We start from the raw sequence: 19,644 nt of genomic DNA, 5'->3' as shown, positions 1-19,644 counted from the left end.
ATGAAAGCCTCTCCCTTGTTCCTCTTCCTCTCTATACCTAGGAGAATAGAGAGATTTAATATTGCTTTTAGCCTCAGAAGCACTGTCCTGAACTACTTTAAGTGACCTGATTCAAATCTTGAGCACATAATAGAAAAGTTCCCCTTCAAGGGCAAGGAATAAAAGATTTAGCAAATTGCAGTGGCTGCAGGGATGCTTTTTGTTACCCAGAAAATGACATTTATAATTGTAGCCATTAGCTACAAGAAGGAGGTTTCTTTCCCCCTTTAGTCATTATACAGAACCATAATTAATGTTCTTACCTCATTCTAGGGAAAATGAATTAATTAAGGAAAGAAACATAAAAAATTCATGGGCTGTTCTTTTTCAAACAGCAAAAGCAGTCCCTGCACCAGAGTTGTGGCTCAGATGCCTTTGCAGACAGAATTGTTTACTTCATCCTACCTGATTTCCAAGCTCCCAGAACTCAGCTGATGTTCATCTTCTGTCAGGCCAGCAAAGGCACCAGCTGGCTGAACTCGATGGAGGGTTGTCTTCTGGTGACCTTTGCAAGAGCTTTCTTCAGCCACACCAATACTAATTGTGCACTCTGCATGTGACCTCTTGAAGTACAAAATGTTTGTCTGTCAGCATACGAAGGGCTTGGAACTAGAGGGACATGTCCCCATCCTAACAGGAGAGAAAGCTTTCTCTCTGCTGGCTTCTGCACTGCTGCTTTAATGATTTGATTGGCAGCTGTAATAGACACAATGATGACAAGAAGATAAGGGTTGTAGTGCAGCAAGCAGGGTGATGCCAGGGAGAGTAGCATAATACAGCATCTGTAACCTCCAGGTTACCAGTCAGCATCCAGCCCACAAACCAGCTGACAGCAGCCAGCATGCAGAGCTGAGCCTCTGTCCAGGGGTCTGAGGTCTTATCTGTGGTGCAGGTGAAACCCTGTGTCCCAGCTGACAGCAACAGCCCTTGCTCTGCAGACTTTGCACTGAGACTGGGCATGCTTAGATGACTCCAAAACCTGCCTCAGGTGCCAGTTCCCCATAGCATGCTGTCAACAGGGGGTGAGGCAAAGGGTGCACACACCCCTGCTTTGAGGTTGCTATCATTGCATACAATGGATCTGTGCATTAGATGTAGATCTAGAAGCTGTACTTTTGGCAAGAGGTGAGTTTCATTTCTAAGGTCTCTCTTCCTCTCTCATGTGGATGCTTTCATTCTCTCTCACACATTTGCATAGGCACAGCTCTCTTTTCCTACAGCTCCAAGATACACAACTGGCATCATCTTAGTTTGGCATTGACTGAACAGCAAATGTTGTTGTTTTCTGGACAGGGGCAGGAAGCAGTGTGCATCACAAGTGTAACAGTGCCAAACATCGCATCATATCACCAAAGGTCGAGCCAAGGACAGGTGGGTACAGCGCTCACTCAGAGGTACAAAATAACGATGTCTCTGAAGGCAAGAACGAGCACAGTCACGGCAAGGCCTCCAGCCGAGAGAAGAGGAACGGTAAAGTGGCAAAGCCGGTGCTGCTCCATCAAAACAGCACCGAGGTTTCTTCCACCAACCAGGTGGAGGTCCCTGATACGACCCAGAATTCTCCCGTGTCCATCAGCAGTGGATTGAACAGTGACCCAGACATGGCGGACAGCCCAGCCGTCACCGGTGTGTCCAGCATGGCCGTAGCCTCGGTTATGGGCAGCTTGTCACAAAGTGCCACTGTGTTTATGTCAGAAGTCACCAGTGAAGCTGTGTACACCATGTCACCCACCTCCGGCCCGAATCAGCACCTTCTGTCCTCAGATGCAGCTGCACAAGGACTGGTACTGGCTGTGAGCTCAGATGGACACAAATTTGCGTTTCCAACAACTGGCAGTTCAGAGAGCTTGTCCATGCTACCCAGCACTGTCTCCGAGGAGCTTGTGCTCTCCACAACTTTAGAGGGAAACAGAAAAATTCCAGAAACCACCATGAATTTTGACCCAGACTGTTTCCTTAACAATCCCAAGCAAGGGCAGACTTATGGTGGAGGAGGTATGAAAAGTGACAGCATCAGTACCAACATAAGGCAGTCACCCACCACAGAACGCAGCTTCAGCTTCAATACAACCCTCACAAAAGAAATTAAAACCGAGGACACATCGTTTGAACAACAGATGTCCAAAGAAGCATTTTCTTCCAGTTCTGCATCTAACACTCTCACCCTCACTACTGGTTCAGGTTTGCTTCCATCTGGAGGAGGTCTGAGCCCAAGTACCACCCTGGAGCAGATGGACTTCAGTGCCATTGACTCCAATAAGGACTATTCTTCCAGCTTCAATCAGACTGTCCAGAGCCCTCACGTTCATCAGACCCCTTCCCCCAGCTTCTTTCTGCAGGATGCCAGCAAGCCTCTTCCCCTTGAGCAAAACACTCACACCAATCTGAACGACACAGGTGGCTCCTTTGTGAACACCTTAGGAATACCCAGTGTGAAAACAGAGTCCCCGTCCCAAACCACTTCCAACTGTAATGGCACAGTGGAAACCAGAATAGAGTCCACCTCTTCTCTCCAGCTCATGCAGTTCCAAGCAAACTTCCAGGCTATGACTGCAGAAGCTGAAGTTCCCATGGAGACCTCCCAGCAGGCAGAAGGGAATGAAAATCTACTTAAATCAGGAGACCTTCAAGCCTGCAGCACAGAACACTACTTGCAGCCAGAGGCCAATGGGGGTATCAGAAATGGAAACAATCTCCCTATTCTCCAAGGAAACATGGTACAAGGACTCTATCCTGTGGCCCATCCCAGCTTAAATAACTCCTCAAACATGGAACTTAACTTGGACCATTTTGACATCTCCTTCAGCAACCAGTTTTCTGATCTAATTAACGATTTCATATCAGTAGAAGGTGGGAGCAATGCTCTCTATGGACACCAGCTGGTGTCAGGTGACAGTGCCGGACTGTCTCAGCCTGAAGACAGTAACAGAGCAACCTACAACCAGGCTGAAATGTGCATTCCTTGCTGCAGTCCTCAGCAGGCCAACATGCAGCTCAGCAGCACTGAGAGCGGGGCCAGCACCATGGCCTACATGCACGTGGCTGAGGTGGTCTCAGCAGCTGCGGCACAGGGCACTTTGGGGCTGCTGCAGCAGAGTGGGCGCTTGTTCATGGTGACAGATTATTCACCAGAGTGGTCTTACCCGGAGGTAAGTCCAGGGCTTTTTTACTCACCAACCTTTACTGCCTCCTCTTCCATTGCTTTGTTAGGGCTCCCAAGGGCTCCCAAGGATTTTGTTAGAGCTTTGACAAAGCTTTAAAATATTTCCCTTAGAAATGTGCATGTCTGAGTGCGCTTCCAGTTAAGCACCTTCTGACCCTGCCAGGCCCCTTCTTCACCTAGGAGGCATCCAGAAATGTTTTGTTTCACAGAAAAAGCAAAGTATTTCCCAGGGTGCTACTGAGCCATGTCAGGGCAACAGAATTTGCAGACTGTGGCTGATCCTTAAATCTGGCTCCAACAGTAAAAAAAAGTATTGCCTTTATGAGCTCCACCCCTGCCTCCATCCCACAAGTTCAAAATGTCAGCAGCACACAGGCTGTTCTGGTGTGCAGCGATGCTGGAGGAAAGAGGCCAGTTTGAGGAAGGTTGATGGGTCCTCTGTGTTTCTGTTGGCCCAGCCCTGGGGCTCTGTTGTATCTGTTACCTCATGGAGGAGTAACTTCTCAGGCTCTGCTCCCAGTGACTGGTGCTGTCTGATAATCAGTCTTGTGATGCCAGCCCCAGTCAGTGTGCACCTGACAGCCCTGGATGGCAAGTGTGCTAGGGAGCAAGGCAACAGAAATATGCAGATGAAGTGGCTTAAGGTGAATGGTCCTGTGGCAGCTCCAGGAGAATGGTGATGAGCAGGGGATGAGTTCATGGTGCTCATCCTCGTGCAAGTCGTCTTTTTTTGCTGCTACCATGGAAACCACTTTATTTTTTTTCTGGTTGTTGTTGTCCCTTGCTACACCAATGAATGGTTCAACTGCTGGCAGAGCTGTTTTGAGTCCTGTTCCACACAGACCACAAGGCCTAATCCATCTGTGCAAGCACACTAAAAGGCTTTTCAGAGCCAGCACAAATCCAGGGTTGATTTCTGCTCATGTGGGTTTGTACCCAGAGCACCAGGTTTTTATTCACGAGCAGCTGAGCAATCCCCGCCCCCATCCTTCCATCTCTCTGTGCCCAGGGAGAAGCAGATAGGTCCCCGAGGAGCCCTCTGCTCCCTAGACGAAGTCAGCGGCAGGCGGCCGGGTTCCAGGGACCAGCGCTGCCGACCGGGCTTGGGTGGCTTTGGCGTCCCAGGGCGGTGCAGCCCTCACCCGGATACGGCAGTCCCCGCCGGCTGCACAGCGTCCGTCGCCCGGGGCCGAGCTCCCGCTGGTGGCCGCCCGAGGGCAGCACGGCCGCGGGGAAGCGAGGGGGCCGGACGGGGCCTCTGCTGTCCGGGGGAAGGCGGCGGGCCCCGGCCCGACTCCTGCGGGCCTGAGCCGGGGCGCAGCGGCTGCGTTTCTGCGCCGGGTGGAGGGGTCCCCGGGGTCACTTCACAGCAGTCGTGGCAAGGGAAGGGTCCAGGACCGGTTCGGCCCAGGTGTGAGAGCTGTGGCCACAGGACCTCCCTGCAGACAGGGCCTCATTCCGGGCCACCTCGCAGCTGTCGCGCTTCGTTCCCGGTACCCAACGGAGCCCAAGCCGTGAGATGGCAGCTTTAGCTGAGATCTTCCGGCATCACAGCCTGGCGCGTTCGTGGTCCAGCTCCTCTCACACTTGCAGCTGTGGCTTTGGAGGGCATGTGTCACTCTGTATGTCCCACACACAAGCTTCCATCCGCAGCAGCAGGGTCGGGGCAGCACTGGGAAACGTGGGCACGCCTGCCGCGATTGACCTGTGGCACTTTTCAGTGGCAAGTAGGAAAGCCTGGAGCCCAGGCTGGCAATGGTGAGCATGAGGAAGGGAAGGTGCACTCAGAACGTTACCAGGAGCTGCCTGGAGCAGGAGATGTCAGGCTGGCAGCTTTGCTGGTCTCATAGCTGGCACAAGTGACCACAAAGAGGGCAGAGGTGACGCTGGCAGAGCACGAGACTTGAGTGTGTGAGTGGGGAACAGGCAAACAAAGAGAACAAAGATGCTCTGCTATGAAATCCTCTGCGTTTCTTCTGCAGTGGTGGGAGACTGAGGCATCAGTGTTGGTCCTGGTGCCAAGGATCTGTGCTAGCTTAGTGTTTCTGTTATCCTTCATCATGCTATTTGCCATTCAGCCATGCAGTGCATGGTCCTTTCTGGGGATAGCTTCTTCTGTAATGCTTTTGCTTTTTCTTTTTTCCTTTCCTCACAGGGAGGAGTAAAAGTCCTAATTACTGGTCCATGGCAGGAAGCCAGCAATAATTACAGCTGTCTTTTTGATCAGATCTCAGTGCCTGCATCTTTAATTCAGCCAGGGGTACTGCGCTGCTACTGTCCAGGTAAGGAATACCTCTATCCTACAGCTGGTGGTTTCAGAGCAAGTTCTTAGCCTGGCAGTGTTGTGTATGTGTCCTGAGTAAACTCATGGACCCATTGTGAAGGTGGTGCATAAACACTGAGAAGCTGTTCCTTTTTCTTTGACCTATTTAATGTGAGAACAACAGTTTAGGATCTTGATACATCACAACAGATCACAATAAATACAATTTAGAAGTTCTGAATTAGCTTTAAAATAACTATTTGAAATAGCAAAATAATTCTAAGCAGTTCTTTAGTTTTGCCATAGCAGATTAAAGAGTAGTTGTTACTTAGGGATGTACTCACTGCTCTGCTGGCTCTTGATTTGCCAATATTCTGCATTTTCCTCTTGGTATTTACAGGATGAGAATACCTCCAGACTCCCTATGGAGATTTTCAGTAGTGCTGGCCCTCAGTATATGACTTTAATTGCATGCAGAACAACTCAGATTCGTTGCTGGGGTCCCAGCTTCCCCCTGGAAGCAGTGAGGCTGGTAAACCTTTAGGAACACATGATTCTGCCTCCTAACAGAACTCTTAAGCTTCCAGTCTACATGTTTGAAAATACAGGTTGGCATTTTGTACTCTTCAGCTGTCCAGTCACAAAAATGTTGTCAAACGCCCCCTCTCCGCTCACTGCATCTGCTCTGGGCCTCCCACTTAGCACATGGAGAGATGAGCAGAATGGCAACAGCCCTGTGTCACTGCCAGGAGGTCTCTTGTCTTACCACATACACTTTCCTTCTAGCTCATGACACTGGGCTCGTGACTTTGCAAGTTGCCTTCAACAATCAGATCATCTCCAATTCTGTGGTGTTTGAATATAAAGCCAGAGCTCTGCCAACCCTGCCTTCTTCCCAGCATGACTGGCTGTCCTTGGATGGTAAGAAGCATGCAATATTCTTTAACAAAGCTTACCAGCAGCTCCTGATGTGGGGGAAGGCTGTAGAGGGGCAAGTTTGTGCCATGGAGAACATCAGTTAAACAGTTAATCAAAACCTCTTGCTGAAGTTTCTTATTAGCTCTTTTGATGTGAAAAAAAATATGGCTGCTCTTGATGGGAAGGAGACAAAGAGGTGTTTTCTTTGTCTGAAGAGAAGGCTGACCATTTCCCCAAAACAAGGACCACCCAGTCCCTATCAGGAGAGGAGCTGGTCTAGAAAAATATGTATTTACATAGGCAGAAAGTGGGAAGATGGTGAGATAATTTAAGGAATGAGAGGACTTTAGTCAGCCACTGCTATGATGTCTGCACCCCACCTCCTTCTCTAGGAGTCACCAAATGGGGCAGATACAGATTCTGTCAAACACTCGAGAGTCTTAGTGCCAGAGCAGTCTGTGCTAATGGCAAGCCAGGCACACTGGCATATTACAGCTTCAGGCAGCCTTTTTAGACTTATAAGAGCGTCCTTGTGCCTCAAAGGATGAGATGGACACCCTAATAGTGTTATCTCTTAGCCAGGCAGTTGGCAGGAGAACCCATGACTGATCAGAACAGATCTCTGGTACATACATTTGCACCGAGGGATGGGATCAGGCTCTGAATCTGTACATCCCCTCTGTGCATGCAGGTCTTAGGTCTGGCTTTACCTGGTAATCCTATGCCACCAAATTGCATTTTTAGAAGGAGCAAGATGAGGACAGCAGAGGAACTTAGGAGCCTGAAACATCCATTTCATCTCCTGAGTGTGATTGCTAGAAAGAGGAAACTTTCATCTCAGAGCAGAGATGCAGGGAGAGAGCTGCTTTATGTCAGGCTGGGAAGGGACTGCCTCCATCTTTCTTCATCGGAGAGTCAGCTGCAGGCGCTGCATTTTGTGCTGTCTTAGCAAAGCCCAAACACTTCTGCTTGGTGACCCATTTGCTAAGTGTCTATTTTCTCTGCTAGATACAGGAGACAGATATGGTAAGGTCAGATCCTTGGTCTTCAGAGATTTTATAGCTGAGAAACTCATCTCAGTGTTACAAAGCGGTATGCAAAAGTCATAGGAGTGGTGGTTTGCACAAGGCCATGCTGAAAGCAAGAGAAATAGCAGGCTAATATGCTGGAGCGGTTTGTTCCTCAGTCAATTAACCTCACCCTATTTTGCCCATCAGTTGCAAACATGGTAATTGTAATAGGACACATGCTTGGGAAATCTACCATGGATGTTACTTTTGTTACCAGTTTGTGCCTTTAAAATACTGCTGTCCCTGGAGTTTGAAGCATATGTTCCTGTGTTGTTATTTTTTTATTTTAGATGGACATGGCAAGTACTGTTTAACTGGAGAAACGCTGAACACTTTCAGCATTAATTCAGGCCAGCTACATGTCAGTGTAGGAAGGTGATGTTTGAAAGGTTTCTGGTGGGCTCCCTTGTTCTGTCTGGGAAGTCCTGACAGAAAAAACTGCCTTCATTAAAGCATTCATTAGAGGCCTTCTCCATCCCACTAGCAGCCTGAGCCTCAGGACTGGCCACGTGAGTCTGATCTGAGCACCCTGACACTGCTGATTCAAGCATCTGCAGTTGGCCTGTAAACATGAGCCAGGGGAGGGTGGGGAGGAGCCATTTCTGGCTGGGTTCTGGCAGAGCAGTGTGTATACATGTGCAGACCATAATCTGATGCTTTTGGAGACAATGAGGGGGAAATACGAAAACAGAACTTCCTTCAGAGGGGCATCAAACATGATTTCAGGGGCACAACACCTACACCTTCAGCTGTTCAGGGTTACTCATTCATATTAGTGGGACTGGTGCAGCCTCCCCTGCCTACCCCCTCCCTGTTAACGTCACAGAACAGAAACGTTTAGCTTGTCTCCACTGTAGCTGCTGTGTTTCTCATGCCACATACAAAAAGGACATTTCAAGGTCATGGGGATGGCACTGCTTCCAGTGTTTGTCAACGGGAACAGAAAGGAGACAGAACATCGTGCTTCTGCACGAGTGAAGAGGGTTTGTGACTTGGCTGTGGAGGTAAACCCACAGCAGAAATGGAAGCAGCTGGTAAAGAAGAAGAGCACACAGTCATGTTCAGCATCATAATCGAACTTGCTTGACTTGTGAGTATTGGAGGAGTCTGCAGATGCTCTTCATCTGCTACTGAGGCTGCAGGTTGCATGTGAAGTGCAGCTGAAACTGATGAATTTGGGGGAGCTGCAGAAGGTGTCTGAGTGCTGTCTCTGGTGTTCCTGCAGTCTATCTCAGAGCTCCTGGTTAGTGGGCAAGCTCTCAATTAGAGATTGTTATGATGTGATGGTGGAAAGGAGGGGGACTGCAGCAGTGAACAAACTAGGGCATTGCTAACAGAGAGGGAAAAAAAAAGTAAAAGGACCGCTGCATTGCAGAGGCCCTTCAGGGAAAAAGACTGAATAATTATACTAACCATGACTTATCAGAAGCATGTCTTCAATGCACAGTGCTCCAAAAGGAATAAACTACACTCTTGCTTAAAGGACCAGCAGCATCTTCCCATTTATTCTTGGAGAACAAATGTGTAGCTTAGCTAGCTAAGATATGAGCTCACTTGAGTTGATTCTATCAGTAGAATAAATACACAAATCCCTGTCTTCTCTGTTTAATTGCCCTGCTTCAAATCATTGCTCTGCTGCCTGTTACAGGGTTTTGAGGGAAGGTTTTCAAGGAATATTTGTAGTCCCAAAATATTGACTGGAATTTTAAAATTATTTCTAATTAACTCAGTGGAACACTTTGAGTTCCTTTGCACTACACTGTTAAAACACAGTTAGTTGATTCCACCTAGTGTGACCACTGCAAGAGGGGCAGGGTTACCAGTCAGCCAGACCCCAGGAGCAGTGTGGTAAGAAGATAAACAATTTCTGTCTTTCATAAGTTTAGAGACACAATTGTATTCCACAAATCTTAAAATAAAGACAGATGTCTCATATGTGGACTGCATATTTTCAGTTACATTAGGGCAAAATCTAATCTGCTTTCTTTCTTCAGTTCTGCAGATAGCTGAAAACCTTTAGCCTGTTTCTTAAGAAGGCAAGAGTTCATCTGCCTGGCCCTGCCTACCTTACAACATCATGGAATCAGTTTCTCTGCAGGTTTCTCTTGAGAATTTACTGTCCATTTACAGAACTCGTGCAGTTCTTGTGTGCCTTTGCAGTAGCAGGCTGTGCTACACAGGTTGTAGTACAGCTCCAGAGATAAAAGGGCAGTAGCCCAGTCATGAAAGGATGTGGTGTAAACAGAGGCAGTAAATAAAACAGATGTTCAGAAAATCTCTGCTCCCAGGTGTGGGTGGCTCCCCGTTAACGCTGAGATAGGGCACTTGGAATCACACCTCTGTGCAGGAGTTTCCGGATTGTAGCAAAGATGGGTTAGCAAAGAAGCATCTGAAACCAAAGGTGCAAAGGCTGAGTCCCAGGGTGACCATCAGGAAAAGCAGGAGCACAAACACTTAGTGTGTGGAGCTGTTGGTGCGGGCCAGATGCACAGCTCACCGGGGGGCTTCGCTGTATCTCTCCCACCAAGGGATGCCATGAGACACACGTGTGCCTGTGCAGCCCTGCAGTAGGAGCAGAGAGCAGCAGTGGTGCACTGTCTCATGCTTCCTTCCCACCAGCACTTTTGGGTTAAGATTTTTTTTAGAGGCAGATCATTCTCATGATTGCTCAGGGAACATTTCACCTGTGGGTCTTGGGGTCTGGGAGAGGCATGGTGGCCAGGAGCGTTTGGAGTGAAAGAAGAATTGTGCTTCCCAGAGAAAAATGTTTTGTTCAGTAATTTCCCAGTCTATAGTAATTGCTATTCTTGGAAGTGGTGAGGCTGGGGAAAGGATAAAATCCCAGCTTTCTGAGCACAGAGCAGGCACTGGCTATTTGGATCAGCGAACAGTGCTGCAAACAACTGCCAAGTGTTGTGAGGCCATATCCCTCCATATCCCGTTTCCATGATTGTATCAAGCCAAGTGAAGGAATGTGCAGAGGAGTTTAAAGGGATGGTACTTGGGGTGACCACCCTCTGATGGCTTCCTCCTGTGCTATGAAGTGGTGCACCCTTTTCTGAACTGTACACAGCCACACTTGGTTTAGTCTGAGTTGTTCTTATTTGCCCCACAGATGAGTTGGATCTCTTACAAATGGACAGTGGACAGCAGCTGCTGATGTTCTTGCATACTTTTTTTTCCTAGTTAATTAAAGTAGTGGTGCTCTTTCTTTTCAGAAAAAGCCTTTCTTGTTCTTCTCCTAAAGGAAGTATTCCCATTTGATCCTGATCTCTGATAAGCCAGGCAGCCTTTTCTTGTTTCTTTATAAAACTGTTTTCAGAAGTTATCGTGTGTTTTTGTAGCCATTCATTCACTGTCTGTAGAGAGGTTCTCTTAAGAAGAAAAAAAAAAAAAGAAGAAAAGGGCAAATGGGACCCCTTCTGAACTGAAGGACAGAGATTTTCCATTGAAAGATGTGTAACTAGAAAGGCTTTTCAGTATGGCTCTCCAATGGAAAGTATCTATGCTTGCCTTCCACTGAAGTCTTTGCTGCTCTCAAAAAGTGTCTGTGGAGATGATGTTCCTTGACATGAGACACGAACAGAAGTTCAAGGAAGGCTGGTATGAGCAGGGAGGTATTCCAGGGAGGCTGGTGTGAACTGATGAGTGAAGTGTGCACGGGATGGACAAGGGTGTGACCTGTAGTGAATGCCAACAATGCTGATGCAAGGCAGCGTAATAGGCAGCCTTTTGTCTACTGTTGGATTCTCAGTTTAATGTTTGGCTGTCTTTCCCAGATGGAAAACATCAAAAGGACTGGAAAGGTTGGTGGCTCAGTTGTGTTAGCATGACATGGCCATCCCTGTGGCACCCAAACTCTTGTTGCAGTACAGAGGCAGATGGGATCACATGCATTTAAGCTATCTGTGCCAGTACAGCATGTGCATGCTGCCTGTGGCATTTCACGGATGGACAGAGACATGGTGGTAGATGCTCATCACCAAAATCTGTGGAGGATGTCTGTTTACCAGGACTGGATGCCCTTCCTAGCATGCAGATGTGATGAGATACAGACATTACAGTCTGGCAGGAGAGACAGCATTGGTGAGGTTCTTAGAAGTGTTGTTTCACAGCCATAAGAGGCTTTTGGGAGAGAACCATGTCCATGGCTGATAGCACTGTTATGACTCCTCTCTCTGTCTGGGCAGACTGTGTGTTTAACTTTACATCTTGGATTTTACCATGAATGATTGTATTTGGGTTCTCTTCAAGATGAGGGATGAAAGTTCTGTGCTGTGTTGTGGGGCTGAGGAGCAGCTCACTGGGATGTGTGAGCCTTGATGCAGACTATAGGTACCTCGTTCTTCCTCTCCTGACTCCTAGTCAGCGTGCAGACTCTGTTTTGTTTATATCCCTGCCGAGGTTTGGGTTTTTCCTTTCACACACCATCATTAAGTTGCAGATCCTTCAAGAAGCCCGGCTGCCATGGGTTTGATTACATTTCCCGGGCTGTCTCTTCTGTTTTGGCTATGAAGTGATTGCACTGAGATGAGAATTCTTCCCGTTCCCGCTCGGAGTGTTGTCCTCTAAGCGAGCTTGCCCTCACCCCATCCCCCGTGGAGCTCTGTGCTTATTCTCGTGGAAGGGGTAAGCCTTTGCTGGAACCTACAGCTCCCTTTCGGATGACGTCAGAGCACAGAGGATTCTGTAGGATTTGAGTGCTTCGCAGCCCGGCCCCGGTGGGGCAATCAGAGAAAGTACCGCGATCCCGTGCGCCCCGAGGGGAGAGCCACACGGTAGCGCGCGGCTGCCTGGAGGTGACGCAGGTACCGCCTGGCCCGACTCCCCCTCGCTGCGCACCGGAGCACGCCAGGGAACAGCAGTTTCGCGGGGGGTGAGGCAGAGCCAGCGGTAGCCGGGGCGGACGCTAGGCAGGGCAGGGCGCCGGCCGCGCACGCTCCTGGGCCGAAGAGCGGAGCCTGCCCGGGGCCGGCCGCCCCGCAGACGGACGAAGGGACAGACAGGCGGATGGAAGCCCGAAGCTGCCCGAGCGCGCGGCGCTGTAAACACGACGGCCGCCAATGGGCGCCGGTGACGTCAGTCCCGGGGCGGAGAGCGGCCGGGGCGGGGCTGCCCCCCCCCTCCGGCCCTCCTCCGCGTCGCCGCAGACAATGGAAGGCGGCGGTGGTTGTAGCCGCGTCCCGTTGCCCGCGCTCGACCGCCGCTGAGCGCGGGGCGGCGAGGTCGATCACAGGGCCGGTATCCCACTATGGCGGCGCCGCGGGGCCCCGGCGTGGGCTGAGGGCGGCGGCAGGATCTCGGGGTTGCTCTCCATCCCCGCCCGGTGCTTCGAGCCTGGCGCGGTACCACTGCCCGGGAGCCTCCGGCGCCTGCGGATGCGAGAGGGTGTCGGTCGCGGCGATGGACCCTTAGGTCTGCCCAGGATAGCTGGGGCAGCCGCTCCCAGCCCCTCGTCTGACCCGCCGCCGGGGTCACCGCCACCTTTGCCAGCCGTCCGTTCCCGCTCCTCTTGTCGTTGGCCCGGCGCACGGCTCCGGCGCACAGTGTGTCGGTAAGGCAGGCGGCAGCAGCGGAGTCGCCCGGCGCGCTGAGCGGTGTTCGCATGCTGTGGGCCAGCCGCGGCAGCCGTTCGCTTGTGGCGGGAGAGCTGCGGCCACCTCGACGCGGGAAGAGCCTTGCTCGATATTGGGCCGTGCGCGGCCCCGCAGCCAGGCGCTGAGCTCCAGCTCGGCTGCAGCCCTCGGGCGGCTGTCTGCCCGTCATGCCCCCAGCCGCTGAAGGCCTCTCCGCATCTTCTCCTGCTGCGGACAGCCGGACCCTCCCGCTACTGGAGGATGCCTGCGGGCGCTAGCCCGTGCAGCGCGGGCGCAGAAGAGCGAAGACGGCGCAGCCGAGCCCCGCCGGCGCTGCGGTGAGGTGGAGCAGCTCCAGCTGGCTGCGAGAATGCGACAGACGACAGTCAGGACTGTGCGGGAGTCTGCTCTGTCCACCCTTGCTGCAGGGTCTGCACCAGATGCTGGCTGGAGCCTCCGCTGATGCCGTGGCAGACTCCCAGGTCAGTCCTCTGGTGCCAGATGTTGTCGGTTTGTTTACCTGGAAGCAGGTAGAGGTCCTGCAGAGGGGTCTAAGTCCTCCGCCTTTTGCAGGTGGATGTGCAGAGGTGACAGTGTTGCTTCCAGTATCACAGGATGGTGTGTTGTGCAGTGTTTGTGTGGGATTAGATCTGTATGCTTCTGTGTTGTTGGTCACTGCTGTGCTTACAACATGAAAGCACACCTTTTCAAGCTCGCTGTTCCTCCCCCGTCTTCTCTCTGTGCCTCTAGCTGTGGAATGCAGTCGCATTTTCATCTACTCGCCCGCTCTTGTTGGTCCCCAGCCCTTCCAGGGTGATGGTATGGTGCAGGCTCAAGAGCTGTGACAGCACTTCCATTGTAGCATCAGGCATGCAGAAGGACGGGTGACATCCTGACAACTCTAGCTCACAATTTCGTGTTCTGAGTTGGTATGGTGTAGGATGAGGTCAGTAGCTCAAACCTTCCCTGGTGAGTTAAGGGATGCTTAAAGCACATGCCTGCTCCATGCTAGGTATTGCAAAAGTTGTTTTGCGGGGCACTTCATCAGAAAAAGCGAGGCTAGGAAGGGGATTTCAGAGCCCCCATGAGCCACACTCAGCTTAGAGACAGGGGAATGTGGCTGAGATCTGACTTTCTGAAAGCTCCCAGTGAAGGGGATCCTGATCTTTTTTGCTGACCTATGCTTGTGTGTCACAGTTTCGTCGCTTGCAGCAGTTCGATTTATCTCATGCAGCAGTAGAGACCATTTTATATCATTCTCGTCATCACTGGTGATTTATGGGTGAATATTTTGATTTTTGGGTTTGCAATTTTTGAGTGAAAACTCGAGTCACAATTTTTAGTGTGTTTACAGTACCATGGCACAGGTACTGTGCAGTGCCCTGTGAAACCCTTAAGCCCTTTTTATAGCTCCTTTAGCACAGAATCCTTGGAGGAGGGAGTTGCTGTGAGCAGTGGGTAGCACCATGCAGGTGAGCAGCAGCACAGCCTCCTAAACTGTTGATCTTTGCATGCAACCAAACCCACACCTTTAATAGTGCTGGCACCTGTGGGAAAGCGCAGCCAACCTCTGACCTGAGATGCAGAGTGACTTTAGGTCAGCCAACTGTTTTTATGCAAATTACTAAACAGCACAAGAAGTGACAGCTTTAGCAGTCTGTCCTACCTTTAAAATACATCAAATCCATGTGACATCTCTCAAACCTTTCCTTGCTTTGCTGAAGTAGCTGTTCCTGGGCAGTGTAAAAATCTTCCCTAAGCTCTGGGAAAAAGCCTGGGAGGGTGGAAATAAAGAGGCAATAAAAGAAGCAGCAAGTGTTGATACAAAGACTGCCACTTGGGGAAAAAGTCTGCCTGAGCTACCTCCTTTCTGTGGTGATAGTATGATAAAGGGAAGTAGAGGGAAGTACCTTCTTTTGAGGGAGTGCTGGCTGCTGGGGATGATTGCAAGGAGCAGAGTACTTCCAGGTATTATGGGAGTAATACCTAAAGAACTACAGGAGAACTGTTGCTGGTAATAAGCCTTACCCTGGTAGGTGGATTAATGGCTTAAAATTAATGAGAGTGCCTGCGTGTACAGGTCTGGATTACTTAATTGTTCCTGCCCATGCCCAGTAAGTGTTTACTTCTGTGGCAGCACAGACCTTCAGCAGTTGCATAGGCTCAGAGTTTAAATAGATGGTTTCCCTGGTCTTGTGCCTCAGTAGTTATGGCATTTTTCACTAATTGGAAGGCCTGGAAGTGACCTGTGACACTAACACAAATATGCACTTGTCTTAGAATATTAAGTACAAATTTCAAGTGCTTTCATTTGCTAGTAGAGAGCATGACCTGTGATAGCTGACTGCTGAATAGAGGTTTTGGTAAGATGCCTTGAGGACGTTGCTGCATCCACTTTGGGAATGACGTGTTCCTGCAACCATGAGGCCTCAGAAATAGATACTAAACCAGATCAGATTGAGACTGCAACATGGAAGGTATTAGGGATTTTTACTGCGTAGAAGAATTAAGCGAGATTTTATAGGCAAGTACAGATGGTTTGTAAAATAAGAACAGAGCACTGGCACTCAGAGAAGTGATGTGTCCATAGGCTGCTGCCATCCCCACCCACAGCTTGCACTGAATGAGGGAATAAGGTGTGGCTGACTTGTTCTGCAAAAACACAGAAATGTTCCTGCCCTGCATGTTTCACTCTTGCGCATGTTAAATTCAGTCTGCTGTGCTCATGCAATGAGTGCTGTAACACTGCCACTAACAAACCCACGCGTGCTGAGCAGCCTGCGCCCTCAGAACGGCTTCTGGCCCCTGAGTATCTAAACCCAGTGCATGGGAACCCTGCAGGTGCAGATTTTGTGTGGCACCCTCAGTTCAGTGGTTAGAAGTCTGTGGGGAAACAATTTTATCCTGGAGGATCCCAGAGGACTGTGCAGGAGGTCATGCACCCTCATTCTTCAGTCCCTAAACGCTGTCTGTCATTTAGCTTGTGCAGCATGGCAAAATAAAGCAGACCTCCAGGTGACAGTGTGAAAGACCATGGCACAGATGCTACTTGTGGCTAAGAGCTGCTGGTTTGGTTTTTGTCAGCCCAAAGCTGTATCTTCTCTGTAGTAGTTCTGGCTGTATTGTTATGTCGTGAGTGCTACAGTTTCTTGCTGGCAGAAACTTGCTTGGCAAAAGGTCAGAAGAGGAGTCTGGTGAAGCAGTGTGCAGAGGCTGGAAAAGCAGCTCATGATGCTAATTCCATCAACTTGGTTTGTGAGGCAAAGAAGTTCTTGTGACTTGATGCTGTGTGTTGCTCAACGCTTGGGCCATAGTGGAGTTGCAGGTACCACACAGAGTACGTGATCTTGGACTCAATATCTGCTAATATGTGGCTTTACTACATGTTATAATAAAGCATGAGCAGGAGGCAGTGCTTTGAGGTGGTGCCCACCCATCAGAAACACTGCTTGCACAGCTCAAAAAAGAGAAATAAATAATACAGTGCCTTTGGAAGAGGTCAGAAGATGGGGAGGGCCATGCAGAGCAGTGGGAAGAAGCATTGCTCTTGTAACTTAGCTCTGCAGCACAGATGTTTCCCGCAGGTTTGGTCCCTGTTTTTTCTATGTCGTTTAGGGTGGGGTCTCCAACTTTATTATTAAAGTCTCCAGTGTCTTGTCTCCAGCTGCCAGCACAAGGAGTGAGGGAGTGGTCGAATGCCTTTTAGTAGCTGTGAAGAAGCTCACAAACGTTTCTGGTAACAACCCACTTGCCTCCTAGCCTGGAAAACACTTGGTCAAGGTTTGCAAATGCTGTGCTTTAGCTGTCCCTGTAAGACAGGGCACAGGCAGACAGGAGCTGTTGCAGGCTCTAAGCAGGCTTCACAATGCAGATGCTTCTGCAGTGTCAGGTGAAAGGTGGTGTCCTGGGTGTCACTGTGCAAGCAGACACACTGGTAGCTCTGTAAAATGCTAGCTGGTGTCAAGAGCCATGCTTCCTTAAAAGACTTGTACCAGAATAGTTTTTCTTCTCTAGAAACGTTTTGTCCGTAACTTGCTGTCATTGCTGTAACCAGTAGCAGGCTCCCTGGGAGTACGAGCTACAAAGCAGCTTGTTCTGCGCTCAAATGATGGTTAATGTTTTAGGGAAATGAGTGAGACATCCAAGCCAATTTCTTAGTGACCAAGGGTCTGGTCTGTTCCCAGTCCCTCCCTGCAGGGATGCCCAAGTTCCGTTCTGGCTGTTGGTGCTGTGGACCAGTCCAGCCCTGGCATGACAGTGAAACAACTGGTATTCTCAGGAGGACCAGACTGCAAATAAATAGCACCATGAATAGTTTTGCTGCATTTCCTAAGCTTGGGTTTGTGTGAAGGGGTGAGGACAACAGAAGTGAAAATTGCTTTGTGTGTGTATGATGGAAGAGGTCCCTAAATTAGCCTGTGATGCTTGGTGTTTGCAGACTGCCACAGAAGGTGCAGGGTAAAAGGGGTGAAGCATGAGTGAGTGGATGCATGTAGCTCCATTGGGTCCAGAAGCTTCAGAGCTCCCATCAGGTGATGTTTCTTTGGTTTTATATGGAATGAAAAAAATTGAAATTTTTGGCTCACATATTTGCAATTTGATCATCAAAAGCAGGGTCCTTGGGTAAAACCGTAAATGCGTGTGTGTGTTTGTACCCACGTGCGTGTTTGCTGCCTTTGGAAGGAGCTAGAGTGCTTACAGTGCAAGGTATCTCCTTGTGCTGGTCTGGTGCCCTTAAGACTTCTGTGTAATGAAGCAGGAAAAAATTAATGTTGACAATTTGATTTTTCTGCTGTTGAGCTCTTGTCTTCAGTGCAGTGTGAGACAGGCTTGTTTTGAGATCATTTGTAGAGTATAGAATACAAGAACCTGAAAACTCTGTTCTTGTGTCTTTGTTGCCTGTGGAGCCCGTGGTGGTACACAGACCCCCGAAGTGAGCAGGTGAGAAAAATATGATTTGGCAAATCAGAAGTAATAAGGACTGGAGGCTCTCGAGCTTCTCAGAGTGATACCTGTAATGTTCAGCCCTGTGGCTTTTGTAGCCCATCCCTTAATTAGCGAAAGGTAAATTGCGTAACAGGCTGAGTTTTTTTTTTTTCATTTGCACTTCATTTTCACCCTGCTCATAGTGTTTGGGCTGTGCTGGCAGTGTCTTTTTGGCAGCTAGGATTTCCACAGGAAAATGCATTAGAGAGTCAGCAGAACTGAGTGAGGTTTTGGTCATGTTTTCCTTACCAGAACACAGGGGTTTGTTTTGTGCTGCAGTACAGTGCTTTGCTTGAAGAACCTCATTGTCCAGCTGGAGGATCTTGTTTCCAACCTCAGTTACGTTTGATACATAACACAGAGAACCCTTTGCTTCCCACAGTGAGCAAGAGGTTTTCTTTCTGTACAGTTCCTCTAAGTTTTAGACAGCTGTGGCCATCTTCCTTCTGTGCAGGCTGCGAACATGGGTAGAGACATGAGTCAAAGATAACCCAGGTGTGCTGGTGTGTACAGCTGAGTTTGGTTCTGATCCTGTTGAACCCAGGACTATGTAATGGAAAGATGTTTTTATGCTAGTTTTTGTGGCATAAGTTTTGGGTTGTTTGTGTGTGTTGTTGGAGGGTTTTGGTTTTGTTTTTTTCATCATGATGCTGTTGACCTTATAGATGATGCTTGCCAGGTCTTGTTGCTGAGAATACAGAGGTGATAACATTTTGAAGCGGACATGGGACTTGGAGAATATTGATTTCTAAGGAGTTCATTAAAGGCTTACTAAGCCCCTGCAAAATCTTATGTGTTCAAAGTACAGGACCATCTTTATTGATTGTGACTTAATGGGATAGAACTAGTGCAGCCTGGTGAAATAGTTTGGAAGTTGATTTTTAAAATGCTCCTGAGAGATACTGCGAGAGTGAAGCAGGAGAGTGCAGAAATGGTGTTTGTGTTGGTTTACTTTACTTTACTTTGGAAAGCAAGCACGTTCCCTGGATGTGCTGGGAGGAAGGAAGGAAATGTGCTGTTCAGGGAGCTGAATGGCCCTCAGAGCTTCCAAACCACAACATGCCTTGTTGTGGCTGTAGCCTGGGCAAGGCATCTGTGGGCTCCTTGGCAAAGGTGTGAACCGTGCTGGCCATGCTCCAAATGCTGTGAATCCAACATGCATTCAGAGCTCAGTGTGGAAGAGGAGGAGCCCTTCCACTCATTGCGGAGTACAGGAGGAGCCTTGGAGAAGGTGTCCTTACCTTTGGCTGATAGGTGTCCTTGTTTTGTTTTATTAAGGATGCACCATAGCTAGTTGCTGTCTTCCCTTTCTTGTTCTCATGCTCGCTCACCCCTCAGCCTCTTTGTAATTTTGGGTTTTTGGTGGGCTGGGCACATGCTTCAAGTGACCACTCATTTTGGAAGGGAGCACCTTGGTGTACTTGATATCACAGAATTTATTATGGAAACATGATACATAAATAGTGGCTTTGTTCTAGATGCTTAGGCAGCAAGTGAGATCCCCTGGAAAATGGGCAGCACAGGGATGCTTTCCATGCACTGCTGCCCCAATTCCCTTAGTTGCTGCTGGGACTTTCTATGCTGAGGGTGCATCCTGCTGCTGGGCAAGAGCTGTCTGTCTGCTAGGCT

At 49.3% G+C, this 19,644-nt stretch overlaps 1 protein-coding gene across 3 annotated transcripts in view; it reads left to right on the top strand.

Annotated features, from left to right (window-relative positions):
• CAMTA1 (calmodulin binding transcription activator 1) overlaps positions 1-19,644 on the top strand; it is a 211,768-nt gene that overhangs the window by 167,765 nt on the left and 24,359 nt on the right. For all 3 annotated transcript variants that reach the window (XM_054395140.1, XM_054395138.1, XM_054395139.1), the window contains exons 8-10: positions 1,333-3,188; positions 5,358-5,484; positions 6,252-6,386. In XM_054395140.1, the coding sequence (XP_054251115.1) occupies positions 1,333-3,188; positions 5,358-5,484; positions 6,252-6,386 (2,118 nt within the window). The remainder of the gene's footprint in view (positions 1-1,332; positions 3,189-5,357; positions 5,485-6,251; positions 6,387-19,644) is intronic.

Source organism: Indicator indicator, chromosome 32 (assembly GCF_027791375.1).
Source record: "Indicator indicator isolate 239-I01 chromosome 32, UM_Iind_1.1, whole genome shotgun sequence".
In the NCBI taxonomy this organism is placed as follows: domain Eukaryota; kingdom Metazoa; phylum Chordata; class Aves; order Piciformes; family Indicatoridae; genus Indicator; species Indicator indicator.
The sequence above is the reverse complement of the archived record's forward strand: the minus strand, read 5'-3'. Positions and strand labels throughout refer to the sequence as shown.